The following is a 17596-nucleotide window of genomic DNA, read 5'->3' as shown; positions in this document are numbered from 1 at the left end:
CACTATGTACCTGCGACTCGTAGTAGATAAACAATTAGGGAAACATGAGTGAGGACAACAAGGAGTAATGACAGGCAAATACCGTACTACGCAGCTGGCATGACACCAACCCAGCACAACCACACGTATTCTAATATAATAACTGTTAGTACATCGCGCAGCCAGGTATCTGCAGTGTGCTATACTCTGTAGCGATCACTCTCTTCCTGTTCAATGCGACACGGCGCCGTGACGTCACTTCTGGTCCGGCCACATGACACTGACGCGGGATTCTGAATCTGTAGTCAGTAGTAGGTCAGGTAATATACAGAGGATTAGTGACCAGGTGGACAAGAAGCAGTCAGTCAATCTGTCTCTTTCCTGTTGTGGTGATGTAAGTCTCCGCTCTTGCTGACACGACATGCTGGGAATTGTAGTTCCACAACAGCTAGAGATGCATACTACCTCTATGGGTGGGCAGGGTGAGATGCCGTGTCTGGGGGAGATCAGTGAGGGAGGGGTAGGGTGACATGCCACCACTGGGGGTGATCAGTGTGGGTGGGGTAGGGTGACATACCTCCTCTAGGGGTGATCAGTGAGGGAGGGGTAGGGTGACATGCCACCACTGGGGGTGATCAGTGTGGGTGGGGTAGAATGACATACCTCTTTTGGGGGTGATCAGTGAGGGTGGGGTAGGGAGACATACCACCACTGGGGGTGATTAGTGTGGGTGGGGTAGGGTGACATGCCACCACTGGGGGTGATCAGTGTGGATGGGGTAGGGTAACATGCCACCACTGGGGGTGGGTAGGGTGACATGCCATTACTGGAGGTGGTCAGTGATGGTGGGTATGGTGACATGCCACCTCTGCAGTGATGTACTGTGTATACTTTGTATCACACACAGATCCCAGAAGATGTGCTCCTTGGAGTTGTTCCCCCCGCCACTCCCCCGTGGGGATGTAACGCTGTATGAGTACAACAACACGATGATGCCCTGGCTGGCTGATGACAGCCCACCACCCTCCTTCCACACTGCGGTAACTTCATTATGCATGCATTAATCATACTGAGAGTGAGTAATGACCAGTGTTCCTGTTATTCAGGACACCCTCAGACAGCTACAGCAAATATTGTGCCATGATTATGGATTGGCTATATTGTATCTAACCAACATGATCATGTAATACATACTGTATTATAGATTATAAGGATAATACAGATCCCAAAGGAGTTCATTGGCCATAGCATGTCACAGAACCTGTAGTTTACAGTGTACGTTATTCTGTGTAATACCATGACTGGTGTCTCTAAAGAAATCTGTTTGCATCTACTGCTTTAGTTACTGAAAGTCACCTGTCCTACAGTGTAAAAGTCACCTAATAGCTGGTATTTCAGGTTATATAAGATCTGTGCTATACAGGATGTAATAGCGCTGACATGCAGAGTTCAACCCGATAAATGTCATCTGTCCAGTATGTTATTGACAGCTGAGGTCTAGTTATGGCAGCTCACATGTTCAGTTCATTGCTTAGCAGAGGCTAGATTGTATGGAGCAAAGTACCCCCCCCACAGGGGCTGCTTTTCTATTAGCGCACATGTGGTCTTTGAGCACCCTCAACAGGTCATGTTTTCAGGATTTATTTAATCATGCATAAGTGACTGTACTGCGCTTGGGCAAATCTCTAGATCGCTTATGCCTCCTAAGCTACAACCTGATTGACAAGCTGTGGCCGTTTAGGTACAAGGAAAGGGGCAGTGATGGCCGGCGTTTCAGAAAATGGCGTGTTGCCCACGTTTTCTGGGCATGCTGAGTCCTCTGACACTGCGTGAGAACACCGGCCATACTGGATAACCTGAGGGTCACTCAGGTGACTGATGTTCACGCAGAGAGATCCGATGCTGCATCTTCGGAGAAAGCAGTAGATCACAGAAGCCAGTTGGAGGAGTCTATTTACACAAGACTCCTCCTGCTGCATCAGCATATTTTAGCACAGCTGTTGTGTACAAACATGCAGCAGCTGTGCTAATGCGCCCATCTCTGAATCAGGCGCTGTCAGTATTCGGCCACAGAAGTCCTGAAAAGTGAGCTGTTGGAAGTGCAAGAGGACTGGATTTGGGAAACGCCGCATTACAGTTTGGGGGTCATTACTAGCATTGTATTTAGACACAAAAATGTCATTGAACTGCAACAACCAATAATCAGTTGGCTTTTATCTGCGTTCTGCCAGTTAGAAAATGGAAACAATGTTTGGGTGGTGTGGTTTATTGTAGATTTTGCAGCTTAATGCAGCTTTGGCTGAGATTTAATTTTACCTTATTTATGAGCCATATGGGAACTCCTATTAACCTAATATATAAACAGAAAGAGGAATTACGTTCTTTGTTTAAATTGTTTGTGTGTTTTCCTGAAAAGAAGCGACTAGATGGATTGATGTGTCTCTCTCTGCAGATGGTGAATGTGCCAGAACTGATGATTCCTCTGGATGCAGTGAAGGCTCCTGGCCGGATGGAGTTGAGCAGTAAAGCAGCATTTATTCATCACAGGGAAGCGGTCTGGAAGCGATGCTTAAATGCATGGTGAGGGCTTCTGGAATGCATTATGATTTTCATTTCATGGTGTTTGCCCTTATTAGTGGGTGGTATCAATGGAATGGTCTCTGATCTCATGCACATGTTGCTCATTTAGGCACCAAATGGGGCTATCCGGGCTACTTGAGGAGATGTCAAACTCTGAGGAAGAGGGTAAGGAAACCTGCTACAATGGATATTCCACTACTACAGTATATGTATCACCTCCTCCCCACACATCTTAAGGGGGGTACTCACGGAGCGATCGCTGCTTAAAATCTAAGCAATCTGTCTAATCGCTGGTGCTAGATTGGCCTGGCAGGTCACTCACTTCACCCGCTGGGTGAAATGAACGTGTCCCCCCCCCATCTCCCCCCGCACGCTCAGTACACATCGTGCTGTGCTGAGCGGGGGAGAGATGTGTGCTGAGCAAACCGCTCAGCACACATCTTTCCCCAAATCGTGCCGTGAATACGGGCCTTTAGATTGTAAGCTCATCTGAGCCATCTGTACTTTCCATCTATGTCATTGTACAGTAAGTCATTCTTATCTTGTTCCCTCTCAATGTTCTATATTGGTGCCTGATAAATACAGGATGATAATAATAATAATAATAAAAATGAAATTGTATTTCTTGATGTTTTCTAGATAGTGCTGCTAAAGTAACTCTATACAATATGTTAGGTAATCCGTGGCTGGCCTCTTGCAGCGTCTGCTTGATGTATAATGGTGACAGTAAGAATATTGATAAGAACTGATTTAAGTTTGCCTTTCTCATTATAAACATTGGGGGGAATGTTATAGGGTGTGAGAATCGGGAAGTGAGAGATTTTGCGAGTTCTCTTGTTTATAAAATGTGGCAATTATTTACATGGCAAAACCAGATTGATTTTGCCATGTAAATGATTGCCACTTTAAAATAAATAAATAAGAGAACTCTCGCAAAATCTCTCACGTCTTGATTCTCACACCCTATGTTACATTCCCCCCCCCCCCCCCCATTGCATTACTATTTTAGGCTTGTGTACCACTATTCACATTACAACATTACCTTTCATTTGGTCTTTTTTGCTAGTTCCTCCCATGTTGTGTCGCGTGTCCTGCTTTTCCCTTGCAGTTTGGCGCTGGGTGTCCTCTCTCCATGGCTCGCTCTTCCCACACCTATCAGTAAGTGGCCCATGGCATTGTTTATATAATGTATCACCTATTCAAACTTACATTCCTGTATCTGTCTCCCAGGCGGAGAACTGGACATCACAAATCACTAGGGAGAATAACAATGACCCTATTTATATTAGAAACATTGTATCTCCTTATGAACTATATGAAAAGTACTTGAAGTAATTCACAGCCACATGAGTATTTAAGCCTGACCAAAACTCCCACATAATTTTGCCACTCCTGTGTCCACAGATGAAAAATGAGGATCTCACAGCAGAGTTCTCTCAGGCTTGTGACTGGTAGGTACACGTTAAGTGGAATCTTTATGTGGAAGGTCATCCATTTGATGGTGATATTATCCATATGGCCATTCACAATGCCTTCTCTTTTCCTGTTCGTTTTTAGGTCCCATTGTTCACTGCGAGCCTTTGCTTGGCACCCACATACCAGCAAATTTGCCTTGGCTCTTATAGACGACTCAATTAGGATATACACTGCAGGAAGGTAAGACATACAATCGGTGGGGTGTAGTCATGTATTGGCATTCATGTTTGAAATACATACTGGCAAAGCACTTAGAGAGGAACTTGGGTTTTGTATTTTTATGTATGTTTCTGTAATGGATCATCAGTGTTACAATAAAAACAGGCACCTATATTATGTTTACCTAATGTTCCTTTTCTAGTTTTTTTGTGACAGGGCTGACCCTGTGGTGTTTTGTAGAACTAGTATGATCCTCATTTTCAAGAGGGGAGGGGGTGACAGTAATTGGGGTGCATGAAGGGGGATTGTATTGCGTTCCACTAGAGCCCTCTACTCCTCAATAATACATCAGTCGTATTGTTAGATACATTAGTCTTCCTATCACTTGGGTAGTCCCAGATTGTAGTGAGCTACCCAATGTTCCCGGAATTAGCAGAATTCTTATTAAATTGTCTTGTATACATGTCATGATCTATTTAAGACCACCTGGATGGAGTTGTGCACACTGTGTTTCCAGTCTGAAACTAAGGGGTAGGAGAGACCTACAGCACTTGGTCGACTCTGCTTATTCTAGTGATTTTAGGACATGGGTGATGGGGCTGCCAGTAGAAGGTGTTTTAAAGATCAAACATATTGGGTTCTGGACTGCAGACTAAAAGGTCAGCAGTTCCAGGCATTCACATCCTGTCTAAAGGAATTGTCCGGGTCTCATTGCCAACACATTTGAGGAGTAGGAGGGAATATAATACCACCTGTGTATGTTAATATGCATTTCTATTGTATTTACATATGGATCTATGTTGTCCTTTTATTTATGCTCCCTATTTTGGCTCATGAGGGTCTTTTACTGCAGAGTACTGCAAAGCTAACGCTGCATATAATATTGAGATTAAGCACCTTGAGGAAGCTCATTTGGAACAGAGAGACATAGGCCGGGTGTTTGATGGACTGATATAACGATCGCCCGTACACTCTGTGCGATACAGCGTGCGACTGCGTGATATAGGGATTTTTGTTACTTACCGTAAAGTCTTTCTCTGATTCCATCTGGGGGATGCTGCGCTGTTACTTGTGGGTTAGAGTGTGTGGATGGGAGTTTGGCACAGAACCTATCAAAACTAACTCCTCCCCCCTCTAACCCCTCCCATCTCCAGCCTACCACTAGATCACCTCAGTTAACGTTTAGCAAAGCCGGAGGAGACAGAATAGAACATGACCAAGAAACCAGACAAAAGTACGGGAGGGATCGCAGCGTCCCCCAGATGAAATCAGAGAGAGAGATTTTACAGTAAGTAACAAAAATACCTATTTCTCTTTCATCCATCTGGGGACGCTAATTAGAGGAGGGAGACATGGAGGGCATAGCCGTCTGTAAAATCTGACGCCCAACAGAGGCAGATTCCAAACCAAAAGTATGGAAACGGTAGAACTGTGTGAAGGTATGCACGGAAGACCAGGTTGCCGCTCGACATAACTGCTTGACAGACACCCCACCGCGCACAGCCCAAGAAGCTCCAACAGCTCTTGTCTAATTAGCCCTCAAAGAATCAGGAACAGGTAACGCCAAGGAAACATAAGCTTGCCTAATAGCAGAAGTAACCCAGCGCGTCACTGTATTTTTAGAGGCCGGCCGGCCGGCCACGCTTGGGCGCAGCAAACAAAATCAATAATGTATCCGTACGTCGAATAGATTCTGTACGGGACAAATAAATGCGTAATGCTCTAACAACATCCAATGAGGCCAAATGGCAATCCCGTCCAGAAGAGTCTGGGACAAACGCCGGAAGAACAATGTCCTGATTGATATGGAAAGCCGACACAACTTTAGGCAAAAAGGAAGGCTTCGTACGTAAAACCACTCGATTGTCGTGAAAAACCAACAAAGGTGGTCTGCAAGAAAGCGCCGCTAACTCTGAAACACGCCTAGCCGAAGCAATGGCCAAGAGAAAAACCACTTTTAGAGTAAGAAAGCGTAACGCAACAGAATTTAATGGTTCAAACGGAGGCTTCTGGAGAGCCTGAAGAACCAGATTTAAATCCCACGGTGGAACCGGAGGTACAAAAGGAGGTTGAATCCTGAGTATACCCTGAAGGAAAGTCTGAACTTCCGGAATGACAGACAATCTTTTTTGAAAAAGTACCGACAGTGCTGAAACTTGTCCCTTAAGGGAAGACAAACGAAGTCCTTTAGTCAGACCCTCCTGGAGAAAAGACAGCAGATGAGGTAAACGAAAGAGGTGCGGGGACAACCCATGCTTCTCACACCAAGCAATGTAAATACGCCATACCCTGTGATAAGTGACAGGTTTCCTAGCCTGAAGCATAGTTTTTATCACTGGTCGAGAACCCTTTAGCTCTTAATATGTTGGATTCAAGAACCAAGCAGTAAATCCAGACGATCTAAACCCTGGTGGTGACAAGGACCTTGTAAGAGGAGATCTGGTCGTAGAGGAAGATGGAACGGTTCCCCGACCACCATGCTGCGAAGAAGAGTGTACCACTTACGACGAGGCCAGTCCGGTGCTACAAGAATGACTGGTAGACCCTCTCTGCGGATGCGTTGAAGAAGAAGCTGTATCAAGGGAATTGGAGGGAACACACATCCGAGATGAAATTGCCACGGGGCTGTCAATGCAGTGATTAGCGTTGCTTGAGGGTCCTGAGTGCGAGAGCCGTACCGAGGTAACTTTCGGTTGAGGCGGGATGCCATGAGGTCGATGTCGAGTGTTCCCCACTGAGACACCAGGGTCAGAAAGACTTCTTGATGAAGTTCCCATTCCCCCGGATGTATCGTGTGACGGCTTAAGAAATCTGCTTCCCAGTTGTCTACCCCTGGAATGTGAATTGCGGATATGGTCGGAATCCACCTTTCCGCCCACTGTAGAATATGTGTGACTTCCTTCATGGCTGTCCAACTGCGAGTTCCTCCCTGCTTGTTTATGTAAGCTACTGCTGTGGCTTTGTCTGATTAATGCGTACTGGGTGACCCCTGACACTGTCCTGTATCTGAACCAGAGAGTACCGAATTGCTCTTAACTCTAAAATGTTGATCGGTAACTTCGATTCCTGAACGCTCCAGAGCCCCTGGAGATGTTGGGACTGAAACATCGCCCCCCAACTGGTGAGGCTGGCGTCCGTGCTGACCATCATCCAATCCCAGACCGTGAACGGTGCTCCCTTGGTTAAATTGGGACTGTGAAGCCACCAAAGTAGAGACTGTCGAGTCTGAACCAACAGTCGGCATAATTGCAAGTCCAGATGCGGACCCGTCTGAGTCCAAGAGCCCAGAATCTGCGACTGAAGGGCACGAGCATGAAATCTGGCATATGGTACCGCCTCGAACGTTGCTACCATTTTGCCCAACACCTGCATACATCTGAGAACCGATACCCTCGGCAATTGCAACAGAGAGCGAATCCTGGACCTGAGATCCTGAAGCTTGTCCTGAGGTAGAAAAACCTTCTGACTCCTTGTGTCGAACAGTAGACATAGAAACACTGTCTCCTGAGAGGGAGTCAGGGAAGATTTTCGGAAATTCACAATCCATCCGAAGGACTGCAGAGTGGTCGTGGTGTGTTGTAGGTGCTATTGAAGAAGGTTTTAGTAGCTTTTAGTAATAGATCGTCCAGGTAAGGAGTAATGTTGATCCCTTGACCTCTGAGGACTGCCACCACGTGACCCAATATTTTTGTAAATACTCGAGGGGCCGTGGAAAGACGGAAAGGAAGAGCCTGAAATTGGAAATGCCAAGGACCTAGTGCGAACCTCAACAGACGTTGATGGCCCGACCAAATTGGGACGTGGAGATAAGCGTCCTTTATGTCGATAGATGCCAAATACTCCTGGTTCCATGGCTGCGATGATCGAACGAATCGATTCCATTTTGAACTTCTGGACAGAAAGATAAGGATTCAGGCATTTTAGATTTAAAATGGGTCGAAATAAACCGTCCGGTTTGTTTACTAGAAAAAGACTTGAGTAAAACCCTTGACCGCGTTGAGCTCTGGGAACTGAACTAATTACTCCCTGTTTTAAAAGCGTGGAAGTAGCCTGAATTATTGCTTGTCGTCTGGAGGGATCGCTCGGAATAGGAGTGATGAAGAAACGGTCTGGAACAGGTTCTTCGAGATCCAAAATGTAACCTCAGGTTATGACTCCAGTCACCCACTGATCCAGATGCGACAGGAGCCACACCTGTTCGAACTGTAGTAACTGCGCTCCCACCACTAAGGATCCCTCCGGCGAAGTCCTCGCGTCATGCTGCAGGTTTGTCGGCAGGCTTGACTGCCGCTCTGCGAGGTGCCTGTGCGCCCCTACCACGGTACACGCCTCTATGTGGAAATCTTGAAAAGGCTCGAAAGGACTGGAAACTGCCCCTACTTTGAGTACGGAAGGATCAAAATCTAGTAGTTTTTGACTTCTGAGGAGCAACTGGAAGAAACTGACTCTTACCACCCGTAGTATCGGAGATAATCTTCTTAAGTTCTGAACCAAAGAGGAACTCTCCCTCAAATGGAACTGCTGTCAATGTCTGTTTTGAATCAGAGTCAGCGTTCCAAACACGAAGCCATAGCGCACGCCTCGCTGTAACCGCCAGAGCAGATACCCGCGACTATAGCAAGACAGAGTCTAGCAAGGCCTCACCAACAAAGGTGAGAGCCTCAGAGATCTGTTCAGCCAGCTGAATAGCCTCTGATGGGTCATCCGAGTGCATGCCAGATACCACCTGGGCCAACCAGTCATCAACGGCTTTAAGGACCTAGGCACTAGCAAGTATTGGACGCAGAGAAATATCTGATAAAGCAAAAATGGATTTAAAAATAGCTTTAACCTTCCGATCTATTGGATCCTTTAATGTCACTGATTGTACCGAAGGAATTACCGTAGCCTTCGCCAAATGAGAAATAGGAGCATCAACTTTTCGGAGCAGTTTCCCAGAATTTTGTGTCTTCCTCTGCAAAAGGATACAAAAATCTTAATTTCTTAGGAGCCTGAAATCGTGAATCCGGCTTAAGCCAACGTTCCTTCAAAATGTCTGCGAAATGAGTATAAGACGGAAAGACCGTTACTTGTCTTTTCTGACGCTTGAAGAAGCCTGACGAAGTCTCCGCCTCCGCCGAATCCTGAAGATTAAGAGTCTGACGGATGGCCTCAATCAATAATCTGACACCTGAACTTGTAGATAATTCCTCTTCTTCCCAGGCGGAAGCCTCCTCCCACTCAGACTCCAGTTCACCTTCCTCCAGAGGAGTGGATACTGGATCCAAGTCCTCTCCTGGGAAGGTGATAGCGGGCAACGGATGCTGTCGTTTAGCAGCCGCTGAACTTGAAGCGGTCACAATCTTGTTAATAGACTGTGCTAAGTCTGCAATACTTTTACCCATATTCCTTGCCCAAGGTGGCTCCTTAGCCGACTGACCAGAATCAACACCTGACTGGGATTGACGTAAATCAGCAATAGCATCGGCCATGTTCCTGGCCCATAGAGGGACTTGACTGATTCGCTGATACACTAGGCTGCTCTACTGTAGGTGTCACGGAGCATGCCGTGCAGAGCGAAGCAGGTTCCGTGCTACCCTTTGACAGCTTTGAACCACACTGAGAACAGGCAAAATATACAGCTGAGCCTGTCTTCCCTTTAGTAGGTTTGTGTGGCTTACTGGCCACTGCTAATTTCTATCAGTGGCTTATTAAATAAACAATAACCAAATAACCAGGAAAGTTCTATATAAGGTTGAAGCCAGAGAAAAATCCCTCTACTTATATTGTGTACCCCTCCTGTAAACTTTACAGTGTGAGTACTAAAATAACCCAAAATGAATCAAATTTCTATAATATCAATAGCCTAGCAATACTTGCTATTATGCTGCTCCCCGCCTGTGATATATACAGGGTGAGACGCTGGATTCTGTCAGTGTGTTGTGGCAGCGCAGCGTCCCCCGCTTCCACTCCGGTAGCAAGCAAGAAGATAGCGCCTGAAGCTGGGTCCCGTCCCCACAGAGTGAGGACGGCGGATGGGACGTCGCTGCAGGGCGGGGAGACGTCATCTCCCCCCCCCCCCCCCCCCCCCCCTGCATCCCGCCGTGGTTACCGCTCCCTCTCAGTAGCCCAAGCGCCATACGTCCCCTTCCGTGAAGGGACCTTCTGCGCTCTGCTCTGTTACACTGACGGCGGTGATCTGAGTGATCCTGTCCGCTAGTGCTGCTGCTGCCATATATAAACAGCGCTCCCCCTTGTCAAACAGTCCCCACACACATATGAGAGGGAAGAGGGGACAAATGGAAGGGGGGGGGAGGAGATTACTGAAATTTTATGAAAGTAGCCGCCCATGCCTGCAGATTGTGGCAGTCCTACCTTGACAGATTTTTGCCTCCTCGGATCTGAGCCCGGAACGAGCAAGCCCCAGTGACATAAGTATGGTGACTCCCCAGAGGTGAAATGGAGTGGGTAAAATGCATAACTGACTAACCCCACTCCTGTTATACTTGTCAGGGACTAAGTATAGCTGAAAAACCTAAAAGAAATAAATAAAACCTAACTAAAATCTATAGATAAGGAAATCTGTGCCTGTACTCCTCAGGCACAAAACTAAAACTGAGGTGATCGAGTGGTAGGCTGGAGATGGGAGGGGTTAGAGGGGGGAGGAGTTAGTTTTGATAGGTTCTGTGCCAAACTCCCATCCACACACTCTAACCCACAAGTAACAGCGCAGCATCCCCCAGATGGATGAAAGAGAAATATTGTTCATTGGCCACATTCAGCTGTATGCAGTTGGTCCCTGGATTGTTCCATTGGGTGTGTAGCATGGCCTACGGGAGAGCACAATCATCCATATATATTTAGATGATATATTGTTCCGATACGCATCGGAACGATACATCAGACGACATATTGTGTAATGTCTGCCTGGCCTTAGCATGGCGGGTGGGTCTGTTGGGGGCGTGGTATAACAGACAGTGTCTAGTTAGACAGTCAATCGATAGACACCACATGTTAGACAGCCAAAAGGTCGACAGAGTCAAAATGTCGACATAAAAAAGGTAGACAACTTTTTTTTTGTGCATTTTTGGGGTTTGTGTGATAGTTTTGTCATCTGGGACCCCCAACTAGAAAGGCTCGCCACAAGGTTTATAACCAACTCTATGCCGACAGGGATAGAGAAGGTATGGAAAAGTCCAAATACATGTAAAATTGAAAAAAAACCTGTGTTTACCAGTTTTATGTCGACAATTTCATGTCGACCTTTTGACTCTGTCGACATTTTGTACTGTCTGCCTTTTTCATGTTAACCTTTTGACCCTGTAGACCTTTTGGCCCTGTTGACCAAATGTCTATTGATTGACTAACCAGACACTATCTATCATCCGGATACCGTCTGTTGGTTAAATGCTTTTTGCAGTTTGATGGATATGCCTAATCTGAATTCATTGATTTAAAAAAAAAAAAAAAAATCCTAGAGGGGGTATTGAATCTTTCATGTATGTCTGAGATACCATTACCAGCTAGGGTCCGAAGCATTTTGCATTCTACCTGAGGGGAAGCCCATAGTGGCAGTAGAGGAGATGTCTGGACCTAGTGGGAATAGTGAAATAGAGAGACCGTGAGATAACAGGGTGGCATTTAGCGCTTATTGGCTATTGATGCTTGTGGAGAGACCCGGAACCTCAATACATTCTACTTCTAAGCTAGCCATGCCTCCGAGAACAAAGGGGCATTCCATAGAACATAGGGGGTAATTCTGACCTGATCGCTTGCTAGCGTTTTTCGCTGCGCTGCGATCATGTCAGAACTGCGCATGCGTATGGACTGCAATGTGCAGGCGCGTTGCACGGGTACAAAGCAGATCGTTGCTGTGCGATGGGTTTTTTATGAAGAATCCATTCGCACAACCGATCGCAAGGAGATTGACAGGAAGAAGGCGTTTGTGGGTGGCAACTGACCGTTTTCAGGAAGTGGTTGGAAAAACGCAGGCATGTCCAAGCATTTGAAGGGCGGGTGTCTGACGTCAATTCCGGCCCTGGACAGGCTAAAGTGATCGCAGCGGCTGAGTAAGTTCTGGGCAACTCAGAAACTGCACAAAGTTTTTTTTTTTTTTTTTTTTTTGTACCGCTCGGATGCACATGCGATCGCACACTTGCACAGCTAAAATACACTCCCTGCTGGGCGGCGACTATGCAAATGCTGGACTGCAAAAAAACCACTAGCGAGCGATTAGGTCTGAATTACCCCAATAGTGCAAGCTGTTTGCCACTAGATAGTTTCTTTGAAAGTCTGTAATACCAAGGCACCTTGCTGAAGTTGACTGCAGCAGTATGGATAACTTTATCTGCGTTCGGCGTCTAGCTCAGACAAAGGATATTTGAATTATTTTGCAGTGGGGGTTCTTAACTACAAAAGGTCTGTAAATAAAAGTAAGACTAGCAGTGTTAGCATAAGAGACTTTTCAAATTGTGAGCTACTATACAAAATTAATAAAAAATATTAGGTTTATCCATTAAAATAAGTAAATATACATTTAAAGTCCTTCATACCATGACATGGCTAACGTCTACGATAGTGGTTCCCAAACTCTGAGGCAGATGCATTAAGCCTGGAGAAGTGATAAAGAAGTGATAAGTAGAAGGTGATAACGCACCAGCCAGTCATTACGGGTTTGAAAAATTACAGTTAGGAGCTGATTGGCTGATACTTTATCACTTCTCCAAGCTTAATACATCTACCCCTCTGTCTTCAAGTCCAGGTTTTAAGGATATCAATGTATAACCACAGGTGACTTAATTAGTATCTCAATCAGTTTGATTTTACCATCTGTGCACAAGCATGGATATACTTAAAACCTGGATTGTTAGGGTGCTTTAAGGACTAAGGGGGTCATTGGTCCCTGCTGCGCATGCGCTGGCGCCGTAGTGCGCCGGCGCATGCCAGATGACCGAAGGCCGTAGTAGGGATGCGATCGCCTCTGCCTGATTGACAGGCAGAGGCTATCGCTGGGCGGGAGGGGGCGGAACGGCGGCGTTTGGTCGCCGTTTCGTGGGTTTGGTCCGGCCAACGCAGACGTGGCCGAACGGGGAGGGGCGGGCTGCAGCGGCTGCGTGACGTCACACGCAGCCGCTGCGGGCCGGGGAGCGATGAGTAGCTCCCGGCCAGCACGCTAAAACTGCGCTGGCCGGGAGCTACTCTTGAAGTGCAAAGGCATCGCCGCTGTGCGATGCCTTTGCACTTCTGCGAGGGGGGCTGGACTGACATGCGGGGTGCATGTCAGGGAAGAAGATCATAGCTGTGCTTAATTTAGCACAGCTACGATCAACTCGGAAGGACCCCCCAAGTTTGGGAAACCTTGGCCTGCTAGTTAAGCACATCCCACATCACACTTCTCTGTTGCAGACTGCAGCCTGTCACTACCAGCACTAACAAGAAGATTTCTAGCAGTGAGAAGTGGATGTGGAATTCATACTGTCACTGACTTTATAAATGGTGAATGTGGCTCTTGACCACAAGACGGTTACTGTATCTTATATGCAGATATGTTGCTGCTATGTAATAAACAGTCTTTTGCTATATATGTTTTAGTGCAACGATACCCACATTAAAACATCGCCTGCAGAAGGATGTGGCCAGCATGGCATGGAAGCCCTTGTGTGCGTCTATCTTGGCTGTGGCCTGTCAGAGTTGTGTCTTGGTGTGGCACGTGGACCCCACTTCCCTTTCTACAAGGTAACCCTGTAGCTCTATGGTCATTTCTTATTAATAGTAGCGTCCACATGAATTATGGATTTACAGTTCTTGTTAATGGTTTCATTTTGTTTTTCTTTGCATAGATATACTGTATATACCATATATATTCATGCTACACAGACATTATGCAGCATCTTAAAATGTATATGCACATGATGCTTTGTGTGGTATATTAAGTGAATAGACATCAAGTTGACAGTGACATTTTGCATTATTTCTCTAACGTCCTAAGTGGATGCTGGGGACTCCGTAAGGACCATGGGGAATAGCGGCTCCGCAGGAGACTGGGCACAAAAGTAAAGCTTTAGAACAGGCTTGTCCAACCCGCGGCCCGCGGGCCGCATGCGGCCCAGGTCGGCTAGTAATGCGGCCCAGTGCAATATTTTATTTTTTAAGAAATTCTAAACTAAAGTTTCAAGTTACACTGCCGGTGCTTGAGGCAGGAATGCGGCCGGGGCACGTCACAACGATGACGCCAGCGCGCTTCACCCGCCCTATCCATTTTTTTTATTTTTTTTTGCAGAGTACGGACACCACATGTGAAGCTGAGCCGGCCCCAGCAGGCTGTCAGCACATCCTGATTGGATTGCTGCCGCTGGGACCAGCACCAGCTCACGCCCTCTCCGCTGTCAGTCACAGTGTAGCCCTCCTCTGCTGCATAGCGGCACACGTGACTGAGCAGCACGAGAGTAGAGGAGCCCAGCGGAGAAATTGGTTCTACAAGAACTCGTAAGTGAGCCGGGGGGGGGTGTCTGAAGTCCGTGGCCGCGCCGCTGTACAGTGTCCGGGGGGGGAATCGGGATCTGAAGTCCGTGGCCGCGGCCCACGCCGCTGTACAGTGTCACGGGGGGGGGGGGGGGGGAGAGGAGGTCTGAACCGCTGTACAGTGTCGGGGGAAGGGAGGGTCTGGTCTGAAGTCCAGCGCCACGCCGCAATACAGTGTCCGGGGGGTTTCTTGGGAGCTGGGATGGACTTGATGTCCAGCGCTGCAGCAGTAAAATGAGGCCGGCGGTGTTTAAACTCCACAGTACAGATTGGTTCGGGGGGAGGGGGTAACGAGGATGAAGTCAGGTGCCACTGCAGTACAATGTGTCCGGGAGGGGGGGGGGGGGGAGTTTGGGGTCCGCTGTCAGTCACAGTGTAGCCCTCCTCTACTGCATAGTGGCACACGTGACAGCAGCACGGAGCTCAGCCCAGCGGGAGAAAATTGTGGGCCCTTGAAGAAGCACAGTGTGGAGGGGGGGGGGAGGAGGGAGAGGAGGAGGAGAGGAAGAGGACTACAGTGTGCGTGTGGGGGATGCATTGGTGGCTGAGAAACAATGTCAAACATCTCACTAACTTCATTTCCAAGTAAGTTTAATATGTTAACTATGTTTCTATGGTTTTTTTGGATGATCAGGTATCGTTACTGTTATTTTATTTTATGTGCGGCCCAAACCAAATTTTCATCTTCTAATGTGGCCCAGGGAAGGTGAAAGGTTGGACACCCCTGCTTTAGGACTACCTGGTGTGCACTGGCTCCTCCCCCTATGACCCTCCTCCAAGCCTCAGTTAGATTTTTGTGCCCGAACGAGAAGGGTGCACACTAGGGGCTCTCCTGAGCTGCTTAGTGAAAAGTTTAGTTTTAGGTTTTTTATTTTCAGTGAGACCTGCTGGCAACAGGCTCACTGCATCGAGGGACTAAGGGGAGAAGAAGCGAACTCACCTGCGTGCAGAGTGGATTGGGCTTCTTAGGCTACTGGACATTAGCTCCAGAGGGACGATCACAGGCCCAGCCTGGATGGGTCCCAGAGCCGCGCCGCCGGCACCCTTACAGAGCCAGAAGACAGAAGAGGTCCGGAAAATCGGCGGCAGAAGACGTCCTGTCTTCAACAAGGTAGCGCACAGCACTGCAGCTGTGCGCCATTGCTCTCAGCACACTTCACACTCCGGTCACTGAGGGTGCAGGGCGCTGGGGGGGGCGCCCTGAGACGCAATAATAAACACCTTGGATGGCAAAAAAAAAAGAAAATGCATCACATATAGCTCCTGGGCTATATGGATGCATTTAACCCCTGCCAAAATACATAAAAAAACGGGAGATAAGGCCGCCGATAAGGGGGCGGAGCCTATCTCCTCAGCACACTGGCGCCATTTTCCCTCACAGCTCCGTTGGAGGGAAGCTCCCTGGCTCTCCCCTGCAGTCACTACACTACAGAAAGGGTTAAAAAAGAGAGGGGGGCACAAATTAGGCGCAGTATTAACTATACAGCAGCTATAAGGGGAAAAACACTTATATAAGGTTATCCCTGTATATATATATAGCGCTCTGGTGTGTGCTGGCAAACTCTCCCTCTGTCTCCCCAAAGGGCTAGTGGGGTCCTGTCCCTCTATCAGAGCATTCCCTGTGTGTGTGCTGTATGTCGGTACGTTTGTGTCGACATGTATGAGGAGAAAAATGATGTGGAGACGGAGCAGATTGCCTGTAATAGTGATGTCACCCCCTAGGGGGTTGACACCTGAGTGGATGAACTGTTGGAAGGAATTACGTGACAGTGTCAGCTCTGTATAAAAGACAGTGGTTGACATGAGACAGCCGGCTACTCAGCTTGTGCCTGTCCAGACGTCTCATAGGCCGTCAGGGGCTCTAATGCGCCCGTTACCTCAGATGGCAGATATAGACGCCGACACGGATACTGACTCCAGTGTCGACGGTGAAGAGACAAATGTGACTTCCAGTAGGGCCACACGTTACATGATGGAGGCAATGAAAAATGTTTTACACATTTCTGATAATACGAGTACCACCAAAAAGGGGTATTATGTAGAGATGAGCGCCTGAAATTTTTCGGGTTTTGTGTTTTGGTTTTGGGTTCGGTTCCGCGGCCGTGTTTTGGGTTCGAACGCGTTTTGGCAAAACCTCACCGAATTTTTTTTTGTCGGATTCGGGTGTGTTTTGGATTCGGGTGTTTTTTTCCAAAAACACTAAAAAACAGCTTAAATCATAGAATTTGGGGGTCATTTTGATCCCAAAGTATTATTAACCTCAAAAACCATAATTTACACTCATTTTCAGTCTATTCTGAATACCTCACACCTCACAATATTATTTTTAGTCCTAAAATTTGCACCGAGGTCGCTGTGTGAGTAAGATAAGCGACCCTAGTGGCCGACACAAACACCGGGCCCATCTAGGAGTGGCACTGCAGTGTCACGCAGGATGTCCCTTCCAAAAAACCCTCCCCAAACAGCACATGACGCAAAGAAAAAAAGAGGCGCAATGAGGTAGCTGTGTGAGTAAGATTAGCGACCCTAGTGGCCGACACAAACACCGGGCCCATCTAGGAGTGGCACTGCAGTGTCACGCAGGATGGCCCTTCCAAAAAACCCTCCCCAAACAGCACATGACGCAAAGAAAAAAAGAGGCGCAATGAGGTAGCTGTGTGAGTAAGATTAGCGACCCTAGTGGCCGACACAAACACCGGGCCCATCTAGGAGTGGCACTGCAGTGTCACGCAGGATGGCCCTTCCAAAAAACCCTCCCCAAACAGCACATGACGCAAAGAAAAAAAGAGGCGCAATGAGGTAGCTGACTGTGTGAGTAAGATTAGCGACCCTAGTGGCCGACACAAACACCGGGCCCATCTAGGAGTGGCACTGCAGTGTCACGCAGGATGTCCCTTCCAAA

The 17596-nt window shown here is 47.5% G+C and overlaps 1 protein-coding gene across 3 annotated transcripts in view; it reads left to right on the top strand.

Annotated features, from left to right (window-relative positions):
- The first annotated feature begins 204 nt into the window (after nt 1–204).
- AAAS (aladin WD repeat nucleoporin) overlaps nt 205–17596 on the top strand; it is an 80401-nt gene continuing 63009 nt past the window's right edge. The window contains exons 1-8 of one of the 3 annotated variants that reach the window (XM_063952113.1): nt 205–299; nt 887–1019; nt 2432–2559; nt 2669–2724; nt 3626–3717; nt 3964–4010; nt 4117–4215; nt 13765–13908. In XM_063952113.1, coding sequence (XP_063808183.1) covers nt 897–1019; nt 2432–2559; nt 2669–2724; nt 3626–3717; nt 3964–4010; nt 4117–4215; nt 13765–13908 — 689 coding nt within the window. In that variant the 5' untranslated portion in view covers nt 205–299; nt 887–896. Of the gene's footprint in view, nt 374–886; nt 1020–2431; nt 2560–2668; nt 2725–3625; nt 3718–3963; nt 4011–4116; nt 4216–13764; nt 13909–17596 lie in introns of all 3 variants that reach the window. The other 2 variants (XM_063952114.1, XM_063952112.1) reach the window with 2 other exon arrangements.

Source organism: Pseudophryne corroboree, chromosome 2 (genome assembly GCF_028390025.1).
Source record: "Pseudophryne corroboree isolate aPseCor3 chromosome 2, aPseCor3.hap2, whole genome shotgun sequence".
NCBI lineage: Eukaryota > Metazoa > Chordata > Amphibia > Anura > Myobatrachidae > Pseudophryne > Pseudophryne corroboree.
Note: the sequence above shows the minus strand (reverse complement) of the source record. Positions and strands in the feature narration are given on the sequence as shown.